This window comes from Passer montanus, unplaced genomic scaffold (assembly GCF_014805655.1).
Source record: "Passer montanus isolate IOZ18808 unplaced genomic scaffold, ASM1480565v1 scaffold92, whole genome shotgun sequence".
Classification (NCBI taxonomy): domain Eukaryota; kingdom Metazoa; phylum Chordata; class Aves; order Passeriformes; family Passeridae; genus Passer; species Passer montanus.
In genome coordinates, this window is record NW_024374590.1 from 22,338 (window position 1) to 42,835 (window position 20,498).

A 20,498-nucleotide genomic window follows, 5' to 3' on the forward strand; every position below is an offset into this window, starting at 1 on the left:
GGTCTCTTGAGGAAAAAAGTCTTGAGGCTAAACATTATATCCCAGGAAAATTGTGCTATCATGGCATATATTTAGCAGTTCAAGACTGTGGACCAAACAGTCTAACAAACCTGAAATGAAAACTTCACTTTTAGGAATGCCCTGGATGATTCCCTGGCCAATTCAGATCAATGTCTGATTTGTCTACAGTCTTGTTACTTTTAGTCTTTTATAGTTAAAATGCAAAGGAGATTATATATTTTTAAGTAATATTTTCTATTTCATGTAGCTTTGTAGCAGTGGCAAAAAGTTGCGCACAACTGATTGTTATATTACCATCACATTTCTTCACTGTAACAGAAACCATAGCAGAGTGGAATAAAAAAGTTAAAAAGAGACTTAAAGTACATTGGAATTAATTCTTAAAAAGGGTAGTTCAGGGTATCTTCCTCATGGAAATTGCTTTATCTGCTTTTACTTTAAGGAAATCAGAAGGGACTCTAAAAGCACATTTTCCCACAAAGTGTGACACAGTATATTCCCCTCCCTGGGGTAAAGAGCATAAAAGGTGTTATTTCTCAGATGGGGTGCATGCTCATCCACTAATCTATGCAGCCACTGTACTGTGTTTGAATGCAAATCACCCATGAATGCCACGGCAAATTTCTTAGTTGCCCGTCTCCATAGTATGCATGTGCATTATGTATTATATGTTTAATAGTGCATCAGCTCCCTGGTGAAAAATCAAGAAAACTTCCGTGTCCTCCTGAAAGAAAATGTGGAATTATTTTATACACGTCCAGCCAGGTCAGGCTGCAGTATGTTCTCAGGAGAAATTCCAGCTGAATTAAGACAGCACTGCTGTACAGTGATGTGGTGGATACAGAGGTACTTGGGGCAGCTCAAACACAGGAAGCAGCATGGCTGTATCAGCATGGTGCTCTCTGTAGACTAATTAGTCCTGCTAAGGAGCTGGACTATTAAGTCCAGGCTAAATGCAAATCTGCGCCTTCCCCTTGGGCTGTGCTGAATGAGCTCTGCTGAGGAAAGCTTTTCTGCCTGGAACCAGGGACCTCTAACAGCCACAAAAACTTATGAAGCTGTAAAGCATAAGGAGATTGGCCAGAAAGACAGGGGCGTTTTTAGGGAGAGAGCCCAGGAAGGCTTGGGAGCTCATTTCCATTGCTCCAGGCACAGGACTCAGAGCTGAATGCTACTGCAGTGCCTGCATTGCACTACATGCCCTTGTGGGGTGTGAGTCTATGGGGATGCTTACACCAGTTTCTAGTGCACTGGAGGAATACATAGCTCCTTTCTGGGTATGAGGCATCATCCTTGAGCTGAGAGAAAAATACTGGAAGGCAGCAGCAGCTCTGGGCACATGGCAAAATGAAATTAGAATGCAAAATTACAGAAAGAACTGCTAATATTTTAGCCTACAAGACACACACACACAAAGTAAAGATGGTGAAGATGAAACTTAAATGAGTGTTTTGTCCATCATTGTACAAAGACAAATGGGAATGAAGTGAAGAATAAGAATACCAAAGCTTACACCATGTTGCATTGTCCTCCAGATAGTCCTCTGGGAAGCAAGAGGGAAACAGATTCAGGGAACAGAAAAACAAAACAAAACAAAACAAAATAAACCACAGGTTATACCAAACAGGCAACCACAGAGAAGATAACGAGTCTTTATAAGCAGTTGATTTTAAATGAGAAACTTTAGATCATGCTCTACAGAAGCAGGTGTTAAAACTATTTAATTTTTGACCATTTTTTAAAATGTACGGATCTTCAGGAGTACTTGCTAGATTCTTGGACTAAGATTTTCACTTTTGGGCACTTTGTAGTAGAGGGGTAAGGAAATATTTCTCTGAGCTGTTCAAATGTACACTTTAGGATGAGATGAATTGTTCTTTAGAAATATGTGATCTCAAATCAGTTGCCTAAACCCATGCTTAGATAACTGAGCTAAGGCCTTTATTTCTCTCTGTTAACAGTAAAAATGACAGTCATCTGGACTCAAATCAAGGTAGCTGGTTCTAGGTATCTGCACTATAGATTTCTACACTGAATCAGAAAAGTCCTCATTTTTCTACTGTTGCAGTCAGTATGAGGTGGAATACAGTTATTGAATGGTAGGCAGAGCAAGTCAATTTAGCACCTCTGAGATATTCCATTTAACTTCCAACCAGGTCTCTTGTAACCTTGCTTTCACCTTTGGACATCTTGAAAAGCACAGGCATCTCAAAGAGCATTAGGTGACTATATTTATGCAGCTGAATTTCACAAGGTGCAACTTGCAGAGAACAGCTGGGGCTCAGTTCTGTTCTCCCACTTGGATTATCTCAAAGAGCATTAGGTGACTATGCAGCTGAATTTCACATGGTGCAACTTGCAGAGAACAGCTGGGGCTCAGTTCTGTTCTCCCACTTGGATGCCTCACAGTGAACATCCTCTAAGGTGTTCTATCCAGACTTCAGATGCCAGTCCAGGGGAGCATATGCATCTTAAATTAGTTTTCTATCTTCCAGCTCAGTTAGATGACTTAAATACTCCAAGGCATTTCAGTCTTGTCTATCTACATGTGGATGTTCCAATTGAGTGTTTTATTTCCCTCTCTTTGAGAGATGTGTGGGTGAATCACTCTCCAAAGATATGTGTCTCTCTCCATTGGCTTCAGAAAGAGCCTGACTTTTAGGCCCAGTGCTTGACAGATGGGGTGAATTACTCTCCAAAGATGTGTCTCTCTCCATTGGCTTCAGAAAGAGCCTTACTTTTAGGCCCAGTGCTGTGAAGATGTCATTGAATTGTCTGAGCATGAGTGTCTTGAATTGTTTGAGCTTCTGTAGTATATTCAAGCCATCTCCCCTCTGCTGCTCCAGAAGTGTACTGGACTCCTTGAGACCTCTGCTGGTCCCATATTTCAGATACTCTAGCATGTCTCAGATGGTGCTTTTCATCCATGCTTAGACAAGTCTCTCAAGATCCACATAGCTTCCACATCAGATGCTTTAAAACCCCATATGCTTTTGGGGGATATTTAGATTTTTCCACATTTCTTAGAAGTAATTTTGATCTATTTCTTATTTGTTAAGCCTTACTTGTTACAGCTATGACAATAACACAGAGAAATCACTTTCCCTCCTTTTGAAGTGGAATATCTGGATTAATAGCATGAGCTCAGGCAAGGATGAAGGAGCACTTTCTCAGATGTGCTCAGTACCTGGTGGTTTCAGCACAGACTTCTTATGAGAGCTTTGTGCAACATACTTGATAAAATATGCCCAACTGAATTAAGTTTATAAGTGCGGATAGCAGCAGGACTAAAACAGAATTCAGTTCAGATATGCTGCATGTTTGTATAACACTGAGATGCAGAGGAAATATTTTCTAAACTTGGTGTCTTCTGCTGTCAAAGACAGATAAAAGCAGAATAGTTTGTCACTTCTTTTGAGGTTTTTGTAATGTGTGCTTGGACTTTGTGGTGACAGTTTAAAGTCAAGTGGTCTGACAGTGTTTCATGACTACACACTCAAGAATAGACTTCTAAAAGCATTAATGTAACACTGAACAGTCTTCTGAATCACAAGAAAAGACTATTCTTATATCCATAATAATCAAAATGGTCTCGAGTGTTTGAAAATACCAACAAAATACTAGTATTGCAGTGTATTTATATGAAGTAAGCAACAGAAAATGATCAGTGTGTAGACAAGAAGACTGCTGTGCGTGTTACACCCTGTTAACAATGCAAGGGTTAAGAGTATCCAAATGAAGCTGGTCTTCCAAGCTCTGGCTACAGTTCATGAAGAGAGATGTCATTCAGGGAATGATTCAGCACATGGAAAGCTGAGGTTCCAACACAGGTTAAATGGTGTTTGTGTGACGCAGGAGTGTAGCATTTATATCCTTCTGGATAAAATTACCTAAGATGGTGTGAGATGCTGGCAGTGACCTTTCCCAAGAGCTGCTAAGGGATTACAGCTCTGAAATAAGGCCGTCTGCTCTAATCCAAATAAACTACCTTTCCTAGCTCCACTGAGATCAGCAGCCATCTCTGAATTGAGAGATGGCTGGTCCCAGCCCAGAAGGAGACAACACATTCATCACTGCCATTTGAAGATGGATTTACTACCAAAACTCATCATTAACAGACCATAAATAGTAATTATTTTAGATGCCATCAGCAAGAACAGGAAATAGGAATTTGATTTGAACATTTTTTAAATGAACAGCGGCAATACTAAACTCCTTGGTTTTTTTCCTGAAATACTGCATGAACAAGACTAGTTAAATCATATGGAGATAAGTTCCCCTTTCAAACTCTAGAAGTCATAAAGAATTATCTGTATTGGCAACATTCATTAGTTTCAGCCTTTACAGGCTAGCAGTATAGGACACATCTCTGCTTTATTCAGTGTGCTGTTCAGTATTATTTTGCAAGTTAGTATTTTGTGTTCAGAAGTATCTTTCTTATGTCAATATGTAATGCATCTTAAACCTTCCTTTTTCATTACAAAAATGCTTGAACTGTTCTTGCATCATCAAACTAATCCAAGCTGAGCCATGCTTCCAGCCCCTTCCTTTTTATGCTCTTCCTCCCATTTCAGCTGTTTGCAACTTTCAGATTTGACAAAGCATGACGGAAACCTAAAGGCTTTGGTGACCTTTCACTTCACATTGGCCAATTCTACATTAAGATCCAAGCCTCTGCTCCGAGCAGTGCAGAAGGACTAGTTCTCTGAGTATAAAGTGAAAGGGTAAAATTATGATCCCATCAAATGCAGATTGAGTATCGCTACTCAGAGATGTTGCACTGCACTATGATCCTGCTGTGGTTTGACCTACAATGGAGGTAAGCATCTTCTCTGCTTCTCCTTTCAGGATAACCAGGCTACAATATTTCCAGAAGAGTGGAGAACTAACAAATGTTTCTTTTTGCTGCAGGGTAATCCCATGACTTGACTAGAAATGCCATGTTATTTTCCTATTGGGTTGCCATGAAAATTGACAGAATAGAGTACATAGAGTACAACATAGACAGGAGTGATTGGAAAGACTTGGCACTGTGAAAAGCTACTGTGACATCCCATGAATTTGACGAATGATGGCGTCAAGAAGATACCTGGGTCCTCATCTGCATTGGTATATTTGGGTACTCTCTTTGGCAAGACAGACCAGTGCTCTGCAAGTGTGCAGCAATTAGCTGTGATACAGCCTTTTTAAAATCAGAAGCTCTTCAGTTTTGCTCATTGGTTTTACCTACAGATGATTGCTGGGATGGTACAGCTGTAGTAATTATCCCTCTACAAATCTATAGATGTATAAATAGCAGGAACATTGAAGTATGAAATGTGAATCCAATGATTGGTAGTAAAGAAAATAATCTTATGTTAAAGTATTTTTTTCCCAAAATGATTGAATAAGTAAAGCAAGATTAACGATCACTGAAGTTTTAGCTGATTAAAGTAAATTGTTAAGATGGATGGAAATAAAGCAGTGGCAATTTTATAATTAAGTAAAGAAGTGAAACAAATTGAGGTGCCTTTGAAAGTGTGTCAGTTAAAGAACTAGGTGATAAAAATGGTGTTAATACATAACTTTTTTATAAAATAAAAAAAATACAAAATATTGCTGTAGACCACTTTTGATGCATAATTTATACTGCAAAGTACCTGCAAAGGCTTATGTGGCTTCTGACCTGTAGGAAAGAATTTATTCTCTTCTAACAAGCCTAATACATAAAAACTGAGCCATACTGCTCTCCTACAATGAAATTCTATACCATTTCCAGTGAAGAAAAAAAGCTTTACTGAATGCTGGAACAGCTGGCAAAGAAACTATAAGAGTGATTATATAATTATTAAATCAGGAGATGACCACTTTCTAGTATATAGACAAGCCTTTTGTACTAATCTGAAACTAGAATATGTTTTGCCTTACCAGCCTATCCAAACTTGTGCCAGCAGCAGTTGTAGGTCTCTCCTCTGGGATATATGGTCTAAACCGGGTATTGAAGTTGTCAGGGACAGAACGGGAAGATCTCAGGGCAGGTGCTGGTTTAGGTTGGCCACATCCTTGGAAAACCTGAAAAAAGACATTCTTGGTTATATGTTCGTTAAATGAGAATCATAAAAAATGGAAAGCTGATATTTTGTAGCCTCTTCATTCTCTTTCTGTATTCTTGAAACAAGATTTGATTGACATTTTTATAATACTGAATCGAGTGCTTGGCCTGCATTAAAACTCAGGTTAATAATTTAGCATTATTAATCACTTGGTGAGGGTATGGAAACATATAGGGACCTTAAAACCCCCTTAATTTAAGAAGGTGATTATTATGAGAAATTAACATCTGAAAGCATCTTAATTGCTGTCTTTCCAGGAAGAAAAATAAACAAAAGGATGTCCTTTGTGGCAGGACACAGTTGATAGCTGTTTTCAGTTTTGTTAAAATGCAGTATTTACCCAGAATCACAGGTCATCCATAATCCCTACCTACAGCTCTTTGTACCCTGCAATCTTATTTGTAGTCTTAGAGAAAAGGTCAATGATGAAATAGTTTTGTAACTTGGATAACTTTCTTATTCCCTACCAATCTCTCCCTAGAAGGGTGAGGCAGACTGACTGGGCAACAGAGATAATTATTTTCTGCTAGTGTGTTTGTTTTCTGGGTATAGAAAATAATGCTTCCAGTTATTAAACTTTTCATATACTTCCATCTGGAAAAAAGTTTCAGTGTTGTGTATCTGGTGGGTACTAAAGGACACAGAGGACACTTTTGACTACTGGATATCAAGCATATTTCCCAGAGGCATTTTCACACAAGTTGAACATCCGTAAAGAGGTAGAAAATCCACTGAGTTAAAATTTTGAAGTGCTCTCATGAAGTAGCATCCTAGTGTTTGCCGTCACACCAAATTTTTCAGTTTTAGAATCACCCTCCTGTTTTTGTGACTGTTTCAACATTTTCCCCCATTCAAAAGAAAAAGAATTGAATGTCAGAATTTCTCATAAGATATATTATACAAAACCGTAATGCCATACACAGACTGTTTGAATGAGCTTTGTGGGGGTGATAACTCTATAAATGCTGTGTTTTGGTTGTAGGACCAAATGACTCCTTTTTGTACGGTTGACTATGTTGGTTTCTGTGGCCAGGTTTTGGTAGTGGGGGCACTACAGGGGTGGTTTCTGTGAGAAGGTGCCAGCAGCTTCCCCCGTGTCCGGCAGAGCCAGCGGCAGCCGGCTCCAGGACAGCTCTGCTGGCCAAGGCTGGGCCTGCCAGAAATGACAGCAATGCCTCTGTGATTACATCGTCAAGGAGGGAAAGAAAGTAACTGTGCAGATAAAATTGTGGCCAGAGAAGAGCAGGGTGAGAGGAAGAACTCTGCGGACACCAAGGTCAGTGCAGAAGGAGGGGCAGGAGGTGCTGCAGGTGCCAGAGCTGAGATTCCCTGCAGCCCCTGGTGCAGCCCATGGTGAGGCAGCTGTGTCCCTGCAGTCCGTGGAGGTCCCTGGGGATACAGAGATCCACCCTCAGCCCATGGAGGACACCCACACCAGGGCAGGTGGGTTCCTGGGAGGAGGCTGTGACCCCGTGGGAGGCCTGTGCTGGAGCAGGGTCCTGCAGACCCGTGGAGAGAGGAGCCCACTCTGGAGCAGGTTTGCTGGCAGGACTTGTGAGCCTGTGAAGGGACCCACACTGGAGCAGGCTGTGCCTGCAGGACTGCACCCCGTGGAAGAGTGACCCAAGTCCATGGTGCAACTTCTGTTTCTTTCAGGGTACATTAAATTGCCTCTCTGTATCCTCAGGTTTCCTGATATTAATTTTGAGACCCCAAATGATTCAAAATTTGCTGAAAGAAGCTGATTACTACTAAATATATGTCCAGTCATCAGGTCTGCTTTGGCTCAAAGTTCAGTAAGTCAGCTGTTATATGGCCATTGGGATTTTTAATTTATGAATAGAATACTGTTTGGTCTGGTTTGAGAATATCTGTTTAAGAGTTTCAAGCCTCCCTAGTTCTGAGGACTATTGGACAACGAATTAATTCAATCAACCAAGAAAATTGATTTTAGCTTGTATAACTCTAAACCTTTTGTCAGGAAAGAATCTTATTTTTCCTTTGTAAAGAAAATTCAACTAAGATTAATATTCAAGATTTGTACATGATTGTGTAGGATACAGTATAATTTAAAGGGTGAATCTATATGCTAAGAGCATGAATTATACTTACAAAAGTTTACTTAAGTTTCTTCTGACTCGAGATAAGTTATGCACTGAAAACATAATTATTTATTTAGATATCTATAAAATCCCATTTACTCAATTAAGCATTTAGTATTTGCCTATAAAGCAAGTGACAATTATACAAAACATACAACTAGATTCTCAGAAGAAAGGAAAGTGAGGGAATGTCTCCTTAAAAGTCCCAGTGTGTGATTGTTAAGCTACTTGTACGGCTATGTGGTGCAACTACAAGTCTACATAATTTATATTACATCTTTCTTATGATGTACTGAAAAAAACCCATCAGAGACTTTGTGGCATTTCTCTTCATACAAATAGTTTCAGCAAGTGGTTTTATACAAACAAATTTACATACAGTCAGACAATAATAGAGATGGAAACTAGACAGTAATATTTACATGACAGAAAAAGAAACAACTTGCTTTTTAAATGACCTAACGGAAATGCAGTAAGGATACAATATTCAGTAACTGAATTTTGAGTGCAAAAGAGACATTTTAAAATTTGCATCCTGTTATTAAATGACAGAACACAAAATGTAAAGATGATAACTGATATTTACAAATGCTTCCCAAGAAGAAGCACATGAAATACTTTCTTTACAATGCTACTCAGAGGTATTGAACAATTTCTGGAAAAATACTCAGGTATTTCATTACACATGCTGTGAATTGGTAGCATAAACCCACTCCCTAAAAAAGTGTATTTTATATATAATTGGTGCAGTCAATTTCATCAGAATTTAAAGAATAGATTCCATTTGAAATTAAGAAAGATAAATTTAGTTGTCATTGTGTATGCGTCTACATTTAGGCTATACATCTAAGATAGGGGAGATCAAAAGCTTTCTTCTGTTTCTCTCTCATCAGCATCTACAGCTGTTTGGGATGTTCTGGGATATCTGAGATGCCTGTTAAGATTTTATAACACAAAAGCATTCCTAGCTGAACTGCTGTTAAAGCTCAAATGGACCAAATCTCTACGGTCAGGGATATGAACCAAGCTGTGAGAACAAGTCAACAGAGCTAGTGAAGAATTAAATCTCTTGAGCTGACTAAATGGAAGTACCTACTTCAGGACTAGGATGTACATACTGTAGAAAAAAGAGCCCTTTTCCCAGGAGAATTTGACATTTTGAATTTTTGTGGAAGACTAGTCTGTTCTCTTGGGTCATACGTTATTTAGCCATGTGCTAGTGCTCAGTGTTTCCAGTTGAGTGTCTCTATATGATTCTGCTCCATTGACTCTTCAGATAGAACAGCATTGATTTTTTACCTGAAATGCCATTATATTTTTCCTGCACAGAGCTCTGGAAAGAACACAGATAAATTAAGAGGTTTTCTTAGTATGAAACTTGTGGACTATTTTAAGAAGAACCTTGGATGTAGTTCTGTGAAGATATCCTCCTTATAAATAATGCATAGGTAGTCTGCTATGTCATGGAGCTCATTCATCCATTTAGCTGAAGTAATTGCTGAGAAGGAACATATATTTATAGGTTAAAATGGCACATCCATCAACTCAGATAAAAGCAGATTTAAGACTTACTAAGGGGAAACTCTGTTATGGGATAGACTATATGAAAGTGGAAAAATATGGTCATGGCAGCCAAATGACTCTTCCAACAGTCTAATATACTTGTATAGGACCAGACCATTGCAGAAAATAGTTCAATATGTTGTGTTTTGAGCAGCAATGGAGACGTGATTTTGCTGATGCAACCAGATTAGTAAATTTCTCCACTGTGAATAAAAATGGATGTTGTAACATCTTTTGTGCTGTTTTTTGAGTTTTCCTACACTTGTGAATGAGAAATCTCTATCAATTAGGTATCAACTAGTAAATATTCATGTTTTTAAAATGAAGCAGATGTAGCATTTACTTTTTGACTCGAAGCAGGAACCGAAGGTGTTGGTACTGACAGCCTTGTGAGAAAATTGTGAAGGCTCTCAAAACAAGCTTGTTTTGGCCAAGATTGAAATGAGCATTTATATGTTATGACTCTGAATATGACTACCTGAATTACCTCAGGGAGAATGACAATGAGAATAAGGTAAATGTATACTATGACTAAGTCTTGGATATGAGCTGAACTTTGGGAAACAATGCACAAAATGTAAAAATTTTGCCTGAGAAACAATCAACATGTTGCTGAGCACTGAATTTGGCACTATATTGTTCAAATACCAAAAAGGTGTCACTGGAGAATTACAAAGAGATTTCAATAAAGAAGACATCCTGTCTCAGCTATTATAAGCAGAAATCCAAGGTAAATCTACTGCACCATGACTTCTGCCAGAGGCAACCTTCAGGGAACATTACTCTAGTCTGGGTAGACCCAGCCTGCAAGGCCTATTCTTAAAACGTACCGATGCCTTTGGGAGGCATCTCAGGCATTCCAGGCTGATTGCTTTGCACTCTCTGTGATGTGCTTTGTGGAAGGTACTCTGTAAAAATGGCTGCAGGTGCTAGTTGATGAATTTATGGAAACTGGTTTTGATGATCAGCAATCCTTGTCTTCTCTTGGAGAAAGGAAAGTTTGGGCGTATTCAGAGCATATAGATCCTTCCAGCAGAAAGGCCTTGGGCCTTGGGGAGTGACTTTCTATACTGTTGCTCTTTTTTGACAAGCATCTCCAGTTGTCACAGCTGTCAGGAATGGGACTTTCCCTGGGGCAAAATAAGGACCTTGTGTGGCTGTCATTAAGGGACATGACAGGTGTGCAAGGTGAGCAGCCAAGAAGCCTAGAGATTTGTGATCAGACTTCCTGGACAGGCAGTGCTGAATATAAACTGCTGAGAAATACCAAGAAAACAGAGAAAGATTGCAGCCTCAGCAAGAATTGGAGGTTTTTAACATAATACTAGCACATGTTTAATGTGAACTGTGCTAGAAGAATCAACCAGAATCACCACACAAACAAGAAAAGCTAATGGTCTAGGAAGAGAGATGCTCCATTTTATGCAGTGAGAGATACTGGAATATGTCTGAGTTTGAATGTCCTTGGTCAGCAGGACAAAGATTGAAGAGGTACATGTGGTATCTCTTTAAGTCTCTGTCTCAGTATTGACATACAGCTATCAAAAGAGGAAGACAGAGGGTTTGTGTCTTCTAAAGAAATGAAAGACAAGAAGTGAACTCAAGCAATAGGCCTTGACTTTCTGCAATGATTAATCAGTTAAGTCATTGGCTTTTTCTTGGACTTTTGGAATAGGGCAATTTTATATTACTATTTGAAACAGGAGCACTGGATTTTGGATTAAATAAACTCTGGATCTTCTGCCTACAAAGAGGATAAGTGAGAGTTCCTTGAGGAAGAAACCTTTTGTTTTCATTTTTTCCAATCCTTTTTTCTTTTCCTAAAGGAAAAACAACATTACATAACATGGCTGAAAATTCTTCTGAATACAGCATTGAGTCTTCTCCCAGACATCAACCAGGTTTTTAGATAGAAAAGGCTGCATATCAGCGGTGAAAAACAATCTATGTGCATGTGGGTGTTTTAGGCATAACATTATTAGTGCATCACCATTTTTCCACTGTAAAAAGGCACTGAGTGACTTGTGGAAAAATCCCTATGATTCCTAGTCACCACATTTTTCAATAGGTACAGTCGAATAAAAGGTACAAAATGGTCTGAAAAATGAGAAAACAGAAAAGATCATGATTCCAACACCCTGCTTGAAGCTTTCTGAGTGGCATCTCAGATCAATTGATGAGAGCGGCTTTTCTCCCACATTAGGTCTGCAGTTGCATTCCATGCACCCCACTACATCTGGTGAGGTTTCTGTCATTTCCACTGAAGCTCTAAGTGGTCAATATGTATAAGGAGGCAAAATTAGATGACAGAGGATGGATCAAAGTCTGCTTGTATATCACCTCTGCAAGTCTGACCTGGCACAGAAGAGGACAGCACTATACCCAAAGCCTTTGCCTTTTTTTATAAAAAGGTAAAGCATTTCCATGTTACATGAAAAAAGATGGCTATAACCTAGGAGATCAAGGAAATCACATTTCATGAGAATAATGGTTTGCAGAGAATATACGAAGTTCCATCAAGGATAGACAGCTCTGTTATCTGTGAAATAAGAATGAAATAAATTTTGCTGATATAATTTCTTTTCTGTTCTACAAGATTAAAAATAATATTATGTAAAGTTTCTTTTAGAGGTAAAACTATTGCATTGCAAATGGCATTGTTATTAATCTTTACAGCAAATAAAATACTTGTGAGGGACAGGAGAAACACTCTGCTCTGCTGTGAGCAAGTACTGAAATGAGCTCATGCCAAAACATCATTGGACTCTGGCAGGGGATGCAGCTTTCCAGCAAATGGAAAAACTGTGAAAACCAAACAGTAAAAAGTAAAAAGTTAAAAGGAAAACAAAATACACCTGGGCCCGGGGTGAGTTTTAAGTGAAAATATTTTTTGTTTCTTTTTTGAGGTAAGGGCTGAGTTTGCTGAAGCTAACCTTTAATTCCCAAAATATTTGGCTATTAAACACCTTGATGACTGGTGCCAGAATAAAGTCTCATCCTGCAGGATGTAGACTGCTTTTAAAATCCAAGAAACGTCATGTAGGTTGAAAGCAAAAGGCATATTGAAGGAAATTCTTAGCAACCTGCAGCACTGGGGCCATAAAAAGCATCTAATTTTGGGTTGACAGGAAGAAAGTAAACCTCAGTCTCCTGCTTTTTGTCCCCACTTTTTTTTTTCCCAGCTACAGCAGCTTCCTTCCAGGCAATGGAAAATCACTGACTTAGATGGCAGTCTGGCCAGCACCTGACTGACGACTGGGAGTTAAATGGGAGATAGAAGCTCCTAATGCAGATAGCTTGGCAAACTTGACTTTAGAATTTCAGCCACAGTGCACTGATGAATATTAAGGCAAAGCCATTAATTGTTGACTATTGGCTCAACAGCACCTGCTACTGAATTTGAAGGATCTTATTAACAGGGGGTTCGGAGGTGGTGGTGACCTCTGTATACACACACACATTAAAAATGGAAAGGAGGCAGCCAGTATCATTAGCTCAGTTTATCTTTGTGTCAGAATCCAGACAAAACTCTATCAAACTGAGGTCTGGTAATCAGAGATTGGCCAATGTAGCATTTCCCTAGAGTGGCTATTAAAGGAGGTCAAATGAAACATTTTGTGTATTCACCTCAAACACATTGTGCTCAGTCTGACCTAGATAAATCAAAATGTGTTTGGAAGTTAATATGGAGAATCACAGATGAGACACGAGTGGAAGTTGCCAAGTATTCTCTGCAGGATAATGCTTACAGAGTTACCACTGGTTTTCAGAACACTCTATTTTCCTTAAATCTCTTACAGCTTTTACTTTGAAGTTTAATGAATGGTAGCTTTCTCCCTTCCACTTTCCTTTCCCTTTCCTTGGAAAAATTCAAGCTTGTTTAACTAGTTTAATGAGGAATTCAAAGCCAGTCTGGTGAATTGTTGAACAAGCAAAAGTCATTTCTGGTGGTCTGGACAATCTTTCTTAAAGTCTAGACAGAAAAATTGGTGGAGATGTTTTTCCCCCCACTTGTGACATTCAACAACATTCAGAGAAGGCACGACTGACACAGTACCTTTGCTGACACCTGCATGCTGTTCTCTTGCATGTTCATGATGGCTTCAGAAATCTTGACATCAATAGGATCCATGACTGATTCAATGTTGAATGGTCCCTCTAATCTCTCCGCTACCAGAAGCATAGCATCTGTTAAAACACAAAGCAGCCATGCCCTTAAAGAAGGGATACCTTTGGGTTCCTCAGGCACACCAGCACTGCCAGCTGTAGGTGTGGATACTGAGCACTCCTCAGCAGGAGTCTGGGGGGATGTGTGGCAGCAGCACTGTGAAGCTTGCAGGGCAGCTTCCCAGCTGTCAAAATATCTTCCCCTACTGCTGCCACCATAGAAAGAGGAATAAAGACTTTAAAAGTTAGATTAATACTAGTTGCCATAACACTATCGAGCTTGGGGTAAAATTATTTTACACAGCTTCTCGAAGCAGCCAGTGCTTTGGAGTGTACTTATGTAATCTCCTTCCCAAGAAAAAGCAGGATGATAGAAATGAATCCTCAGGGTATGTTCTTAGAATTTGTGTGAGATGATGAAAATTTTGATATGATGTATTGGGGTGTTATAATTAAAGCAGCTGTTCTTTCTGACCTTAATGATCTCATTTTCTTGCAATATGAACAGCAGATGAATATTGGATTTCTGCCATACTCTATAGGTATAAACTGTGTTTGCCTTGCTACATTTTCAAAACATGGCTGTAAGTTGTATGTAGAAATATAGTGTTTGAGTGTTTTGGATTAAAACAAAAAAAGATTGCTTTGGATTAAAACAAAAAAAGATTGCTTAACTTCCAATAGAGCTCCTCTGCAAAATAATTTAATCTTTTGATGTTCATTAACAAGTGAAAAACAAGCAATTGAACAGAAATTCATGGCAATAAAAAAGGTTTTGCCATGAATCAGATATATTTGTCTATACACAGACACAAATTTATCATAATTTACATGGCAATAGCTATGTGATAAAATGGATTTACAGTATATCTTTCAACAGCATATGAACAGGATCCTTGTCTTCTATGTTAGATTTAAAGTTTTCAGAAACTAATTAGCTTTAAGCAGCTGATGCTTGTAACCTTAACACAATAAACAAAAATCTTCACACGCTCTCTTCTTTATATGCCAGACCTAGGATCCAGAAAGTGCCAAGAAGACTTCTTTCTGAAACAGACCCATGCCTGCTTTGCTATTTTAAGCACCAACCCCACAGCAGCTGTGTGGAGAAGGCATGGAGTTCTCCATAGATCTGACAGCAGTGCTTGTTAGCTTTACACTTGGCTGCAAGTCACAGAGGTTTATTCCAAGATGGACATTTTCTCCTTCCCCATAAAGACACAAGTGCATGGAGGTATGGGAAAATGTGGCTGGTGTCTCACTCTAACAGTTAGACAAACGCCTCCATGCACAGCCTCACCTAAGGACTGCATTAAGTTGTTTATATGCTGCCAGTGCATACCCAGAAATCCCACTGAAACTGGAATTGCTTGGCATGTAGCACCAAAGCACTTTTGCAAATTTACATCTAATATTTCACAGTACTTTTAGGCTGGAAAGAGTAATGCCAGTTATTTGGAGTGAGGTGTAAAGCACTTGTTGCTAACTGTGAGAAATGGACAGATGATAGGAAATTGGTTTCAAGCAGAGGTGTTACTTTGCCTGCACCTGATTTTAGAATTCTGTAGTTTATAGCCTTTCCAGTGCAAAGTGGTGAAAATAGGAACTACCTCTGATAGAGAAAACAGTTTTCATACACACAAAGACACATACATACATACACACATGCACACACAGTTACAGATTACAGCAATAAGTTAGCAGTTTCTTCTAAATGAAAAAAAAATTACAAAGAGAATTTGTAAGTGTGGACTCTTATTTTCTTCCTCATGTTCAGAATGCCTTGTATAAAACATTTATGATTTAGTACTTTGTGAGCAATGTGATCAGATTAAATCCTCGGTGCCACAACCAGTACTAGGCCTTTTTAGAGCACAGGTCTTGGTGGCTGGATTTTGGTAGTTTACTTCAGGAACAGGTTAAGATTAGGGTTACTGCATAAAACAGTGAAAAGATTTTTTGGGTTTTCTTTTTATTTTCTTTTTTTGTTTGTTTGTTGGGTTGTTTGTTTGTTTTGTTTCGGGTTTTTTGGTAGCAGTAGACTACATTTTGAGTTAAGGACAGGTGCCTCTTTATATGAATCCACTTTATTTTGGCAACTAGAAGGTTGGAAAAGTCTAGTGTTAAGCCCCAGTATGTGTTCAGGGACTGTGCTGAAGCAGAGTTCAGTAAATATATAATTGCTGGAGATCTCTTGTGAGAATGGGTGGTGGCTCCAGCCTACTTGCTGCTTCTTCTGATGGCATGCGGCATCCTGAATTAAACCTTGAAGTGAAATCTCAGCTATGTGGCAGAAAAGTGTACCACCTATAACTGAACAAGAACCACAGTTTCAGTTTAAGAACAGCCTTTCCTCAAGGAAAGTGCCTTCAACTCCAAAATGAATAGCTCTAGGAGATGCAAACAAAAAAATCTGTTCTTGGCTTAAACACTTTGTATCTGTAGAAAGATAGCTTTTAGCTAATCAGCTTCTATTTTCTGAACCTTATGCTTATTCATAGATTTAGTCTTTATATATACATATACATCTTTATCTATATATCTATATCTATATCTATATCTATATCTATATCTATATCTAATCTATATATATCTCTATAACATCTATAGCTATATATCTATCTATATCTATATCTATATCTATATCTATATCTATATCTATATCTATATCTATATCTATATCTATATCTATATCTATATCTATATCTATATCTATATCTATATCTATATCTATATCTATATCTATATCTATATCTATATCTATATCTATCTATCTATCTATCTATTAGTCATTGTTAAGGAAGAGGGAAAAGACTGGGGAATGTGGATAATTCCTGGCTGCCAAAGGTGAGCTTTTTGTTATGTCGAGTTCCTTCTTTCATATGGTATGTTATATTGATGATGCTTTCAAAGCTGGGGTTCAATTTAGGTTAGAGTCAAGTTTATATTTCAATATAAATTTCAAACATGGGCTATAGCTTTAAGCTATTGCTCTACATAAAGGAAAGGATGAAAAAAAGAGAAAATAAAAGAAAACAAGAGAGAAAAATCAAATAGTAAATCTCTGCTTGTCCATATTCTTTAATTTCTGTCTCCTTCTTTGGCTTGGAATGAATCTGGACCACTCCAGGCAGCTATTCATAACTTAAGTCTGTGGAGCAGTGAGAAGCTATAAGCCCACAGTGACATTTGACATTAGAGCCTTGTGATCTTTTATTTAATTGGATCTTAAGGATATGTCTGGGGAGCAAGGGGTTAAAGGAAAAATATAATTTGAAATATCCACACCCTTATTGATGACAGGTACATCTTTATATCAGCAGTTTGTATTTTTGTTTTGGGGGTTAGGATGCGAGATAGGACTAATGCCGAAGTAGAGGCCTATACAGGGATATATTTGAAGAGTCTGACAAATGGATTGAATGCTGTGACAAGAGATGCTTGAAGGGCTGAAGTAAAACAGGTTCCTCCTTCAACATTATTTCTGAGGCTGACGCAAGTTATGCTTCCAGTTAATGCTCATTTTAGGGATCAGCCCAGACTAGAAGTCTTGGACAATTGCACAGTTCAGATGAGTTCTTGCACAAATTAATGTTTGAGGACTCATTTTTACTTCAGTTCCAGCAGCACTGTGGGACTGTGGCTGACTTAGCAGTGACCAGGATGCTGGATTATTCTTGTCTCCTTCTGGTAGGAGTACTACAAGCTCAGTCTAGCAAAAGAGGATGAACAAGTGGCACTTCTATGAATGCCAAAATTATTTTCTTAGCCTCTGTCTGACTGAGTTCTTCCTTCTACTCTTTTTCTAACCATCATGCTGTTCCTGACTAAATCAAACTTATCCCGATGATACCTGACAGCCACAGACTGAGAGAAGACTGGAAGAACAAGGTAGTCTTATTATTGTGGATGTTCAGGCCCCTTGGGAACAAACACTTCTGTATTTAACTAGCTTGATACTATAATTTTTTTTTAGTTAGGCCTCAGATTTAAATTAAGACTGAATTTTTCATCCATAACATTGATTTCTAGGAAGAAACACTGTACAGTTTTAAAGTGAGTTGCTGTCTTGGAAAATATTTCCTCAGGTCATTAGATGGAATTCTCTTTTTTTCCAACCTTAACTCTCACTACAGTGATAAACTTTATTAATCACTTGTACAGGTCCATATAAGCACATAGGTACCAGCTACCCGGTGCAATTGAGTGAAATGGAAGCTGTTAGGTTGAATACAGTGAAAATCAGATAAAATGTAATAAGCTGAGATTTATGACAGGACAGTCAAAATGTTGTAATGGTCCCCACCAGACTGTAGCTCTTCAAATCTCTAATTGTGTAATTGTGTATTGACAAACACAACACTGCTGCCCCAAGTACTTTTTTTTTCTTCTAAAAATATTGTGAATATTATTACATGAGGAATCTGGAAAGATTTCAATATGAATTTCAGAAAATCTAGATGATTTAGTCTTGAAATCCTAATTCTCAAGAACAGACCCTTGAACGGACAAAAGCCTGGTTGAGTTCAGTGTAAATCTGAGTGGGCTTAATAATTTCTCAATCACCTCAAATAGTAGATATTTGGAACTTAATTATTGTTTGTGCTATAAAAAAATCTGAAAACTGGGTGATTGACTCACTTGCTTTTTATGCTGTTAATATACTTGGACTGTGTTGTTCAACTACATATGTTCTTGATTATTCTTCTTTTGTATTTTTCCAAATCTGCTTTCTTAGGTTCAGTATGTGTTCTTCATGTACTACAGCATCTGGCAAAAAGCTGGCATCTAGCTGCCAGCTGGGGTGAGTGGATCAGGAGCTCGGTTTAGGTCAGTAATTCTTGTGCTGTGGGTTTATCAGGGACTAGGAAAAAATAGATGTGACTAATTGCTCACTTGAGGACACAGGCTTGCCAATGGCCCTGAGAAAGTGCAGAGCATATGGCACATCAGGGTCACCATCAGTGCTGCTGCTCTCAGCCTCTCCTGGATGCTGGAAACAGGAGTGGGGACCTTCCTGATGCAGTAACCCCCCAAAGGCTACTGAAGGCCTAGGGTGTAGTCCAAGGGCCCCCAACGTGTCTGCCAGCTGAGAACAGCAGTTCTCTTTAAATGCTTTATATTCTGTTTTCCTTATCAAAAAAAAAACAAACACCACAGGTATTTGTCAGTGGCTTTTAGAAGGACTTTGTTTCATTTTAAGCAGTATTTAAGAAAGAGATCCTGAAGAAATTTTTAGTTTGCTTTATAGTTTTTTTTTTTTTAAAGTTTCATAGGTGCCATTTTAATGAGAAACACAGGAGAAAGCTCGTCATCATGCTAAGTGATTGATTGTATAACTTAAGCATTCAGAAGACCAAGTGTGAATTTCAAGATATGGAAATACTTTATGAGCCCTAGGTGTCCACAGGCAAAGTAATGGATAGACTAACAATACAAATAGATAAGAATCTGTCTCTGTTTCCTTGGAAATGCATTACACCACCCTCCTATAATCTTGATACCAAAAGTGATGTGTTCCTGTTTGTGTTATATTTCTTTCAGTGCAGTTTCCCAGAAAACTTCCTGAATTCCAGATTGAAATAAAAGGAGCAGAGAAAATTAAACTGATGTATGAGACTTCTGACAAGATATAACCCCCTCTAAACTAGGCTGAAATACAATGTTCTGGCAAGAACCATCAGTGCCTCCTTTTTCTTGCCCTCTTTCTATCATCCAGAAAATGCAAAGAGACTCTGATAGGGAGAATTTGGGACGCTGATAAGAAAAGGCATTTTTAGGGTCTCTGTTAATTTGGCTGTGACATCAGTTTTTCTTTTCATGCATTGTTGCTTCTCTACTTCAAAATTATCAGTGAGATTCCAGCAGTGGCTGAGCTTCCCCCAGGGGAATCCAAGAGAGAATCTATGGATGAAGTCTATAATTGTTGTTCATGGAAACAAAGAATGGTAAAATACTAAATTGCATGTCCTTCACAAAACTGTAAGGTATATTTTGTTTTGGGGAAAAAAAGGAAGAAGATCTCATTTTAAATTCTTCATTAAGAGTTCTCTATTTTTCTTCTAGGTATGTGGTCTTACACTTGTTTATGGAGAACTGTAAAGTGCTTCTTCCCAAAGCTGCTGGTAAACAAAACAAAGGATAAGTTTTTATTTGTGAAATTGCAAAGGATTTGTCTATGGACAAGACCATGGATTTCAGATTGAATAGTTGTAAAACAGAGTGAGAAACCTGTTGCAGTTGACTATGACCTTGAGAGTGGCAATGACTGTTTTGGGATAGGATATAATTGTTGATATGCTGGGCTGCAAGGCAGGGATCATTTGGTAGCTTCCCAACCTTCTGACCAAGGGCAAGGGGAGGCAGGAGTCTGGATTGTATTTACTAGGTCGTGTAGGTAAAACTCAGTGAGCTTTCCATCATGACACTAAACATAAATAGTGATCATAAAATCTTTAGAGCATTAGATGGTAAACTAATGAAACAAATTAAAAACTAAAAATTGAAAAGTGAAATATGGGTACATATTGACTTTTTACAAATATAGTATCAG

General features: G+C 38.4%; 1 protein-coding gene across 1 annotated transcript in view; it reads right to left on the bottom strand.

The window, feature by feature from the left end:
* Positions 1–1,534: 1,534 nt before the first annotated feature.
* LOC120495824 (glypican-6) overlaps positions 1,535–20,498 on the bottom strand; it is a gene marked incomplete at both ends in the record, with an annotated part of 659,110 nt that continues 640,146 nt past the window's right edge. The window contains 3 exons of the mRNA XM_039695705.1: positions 1,535–1,564; positions 5,929–6,072; positions 13,836–13,966. Coding sequence (XP_039551639.1) covers positions 1,535–1,564; positions 5,929–6,072; positions 13,836–13,966 — 305 coding nt within the window. The remainder of the gene's footprint in view (positions 1,565–5,928; positions 6,073–13,835; positions 13,967–20,498) is intronic.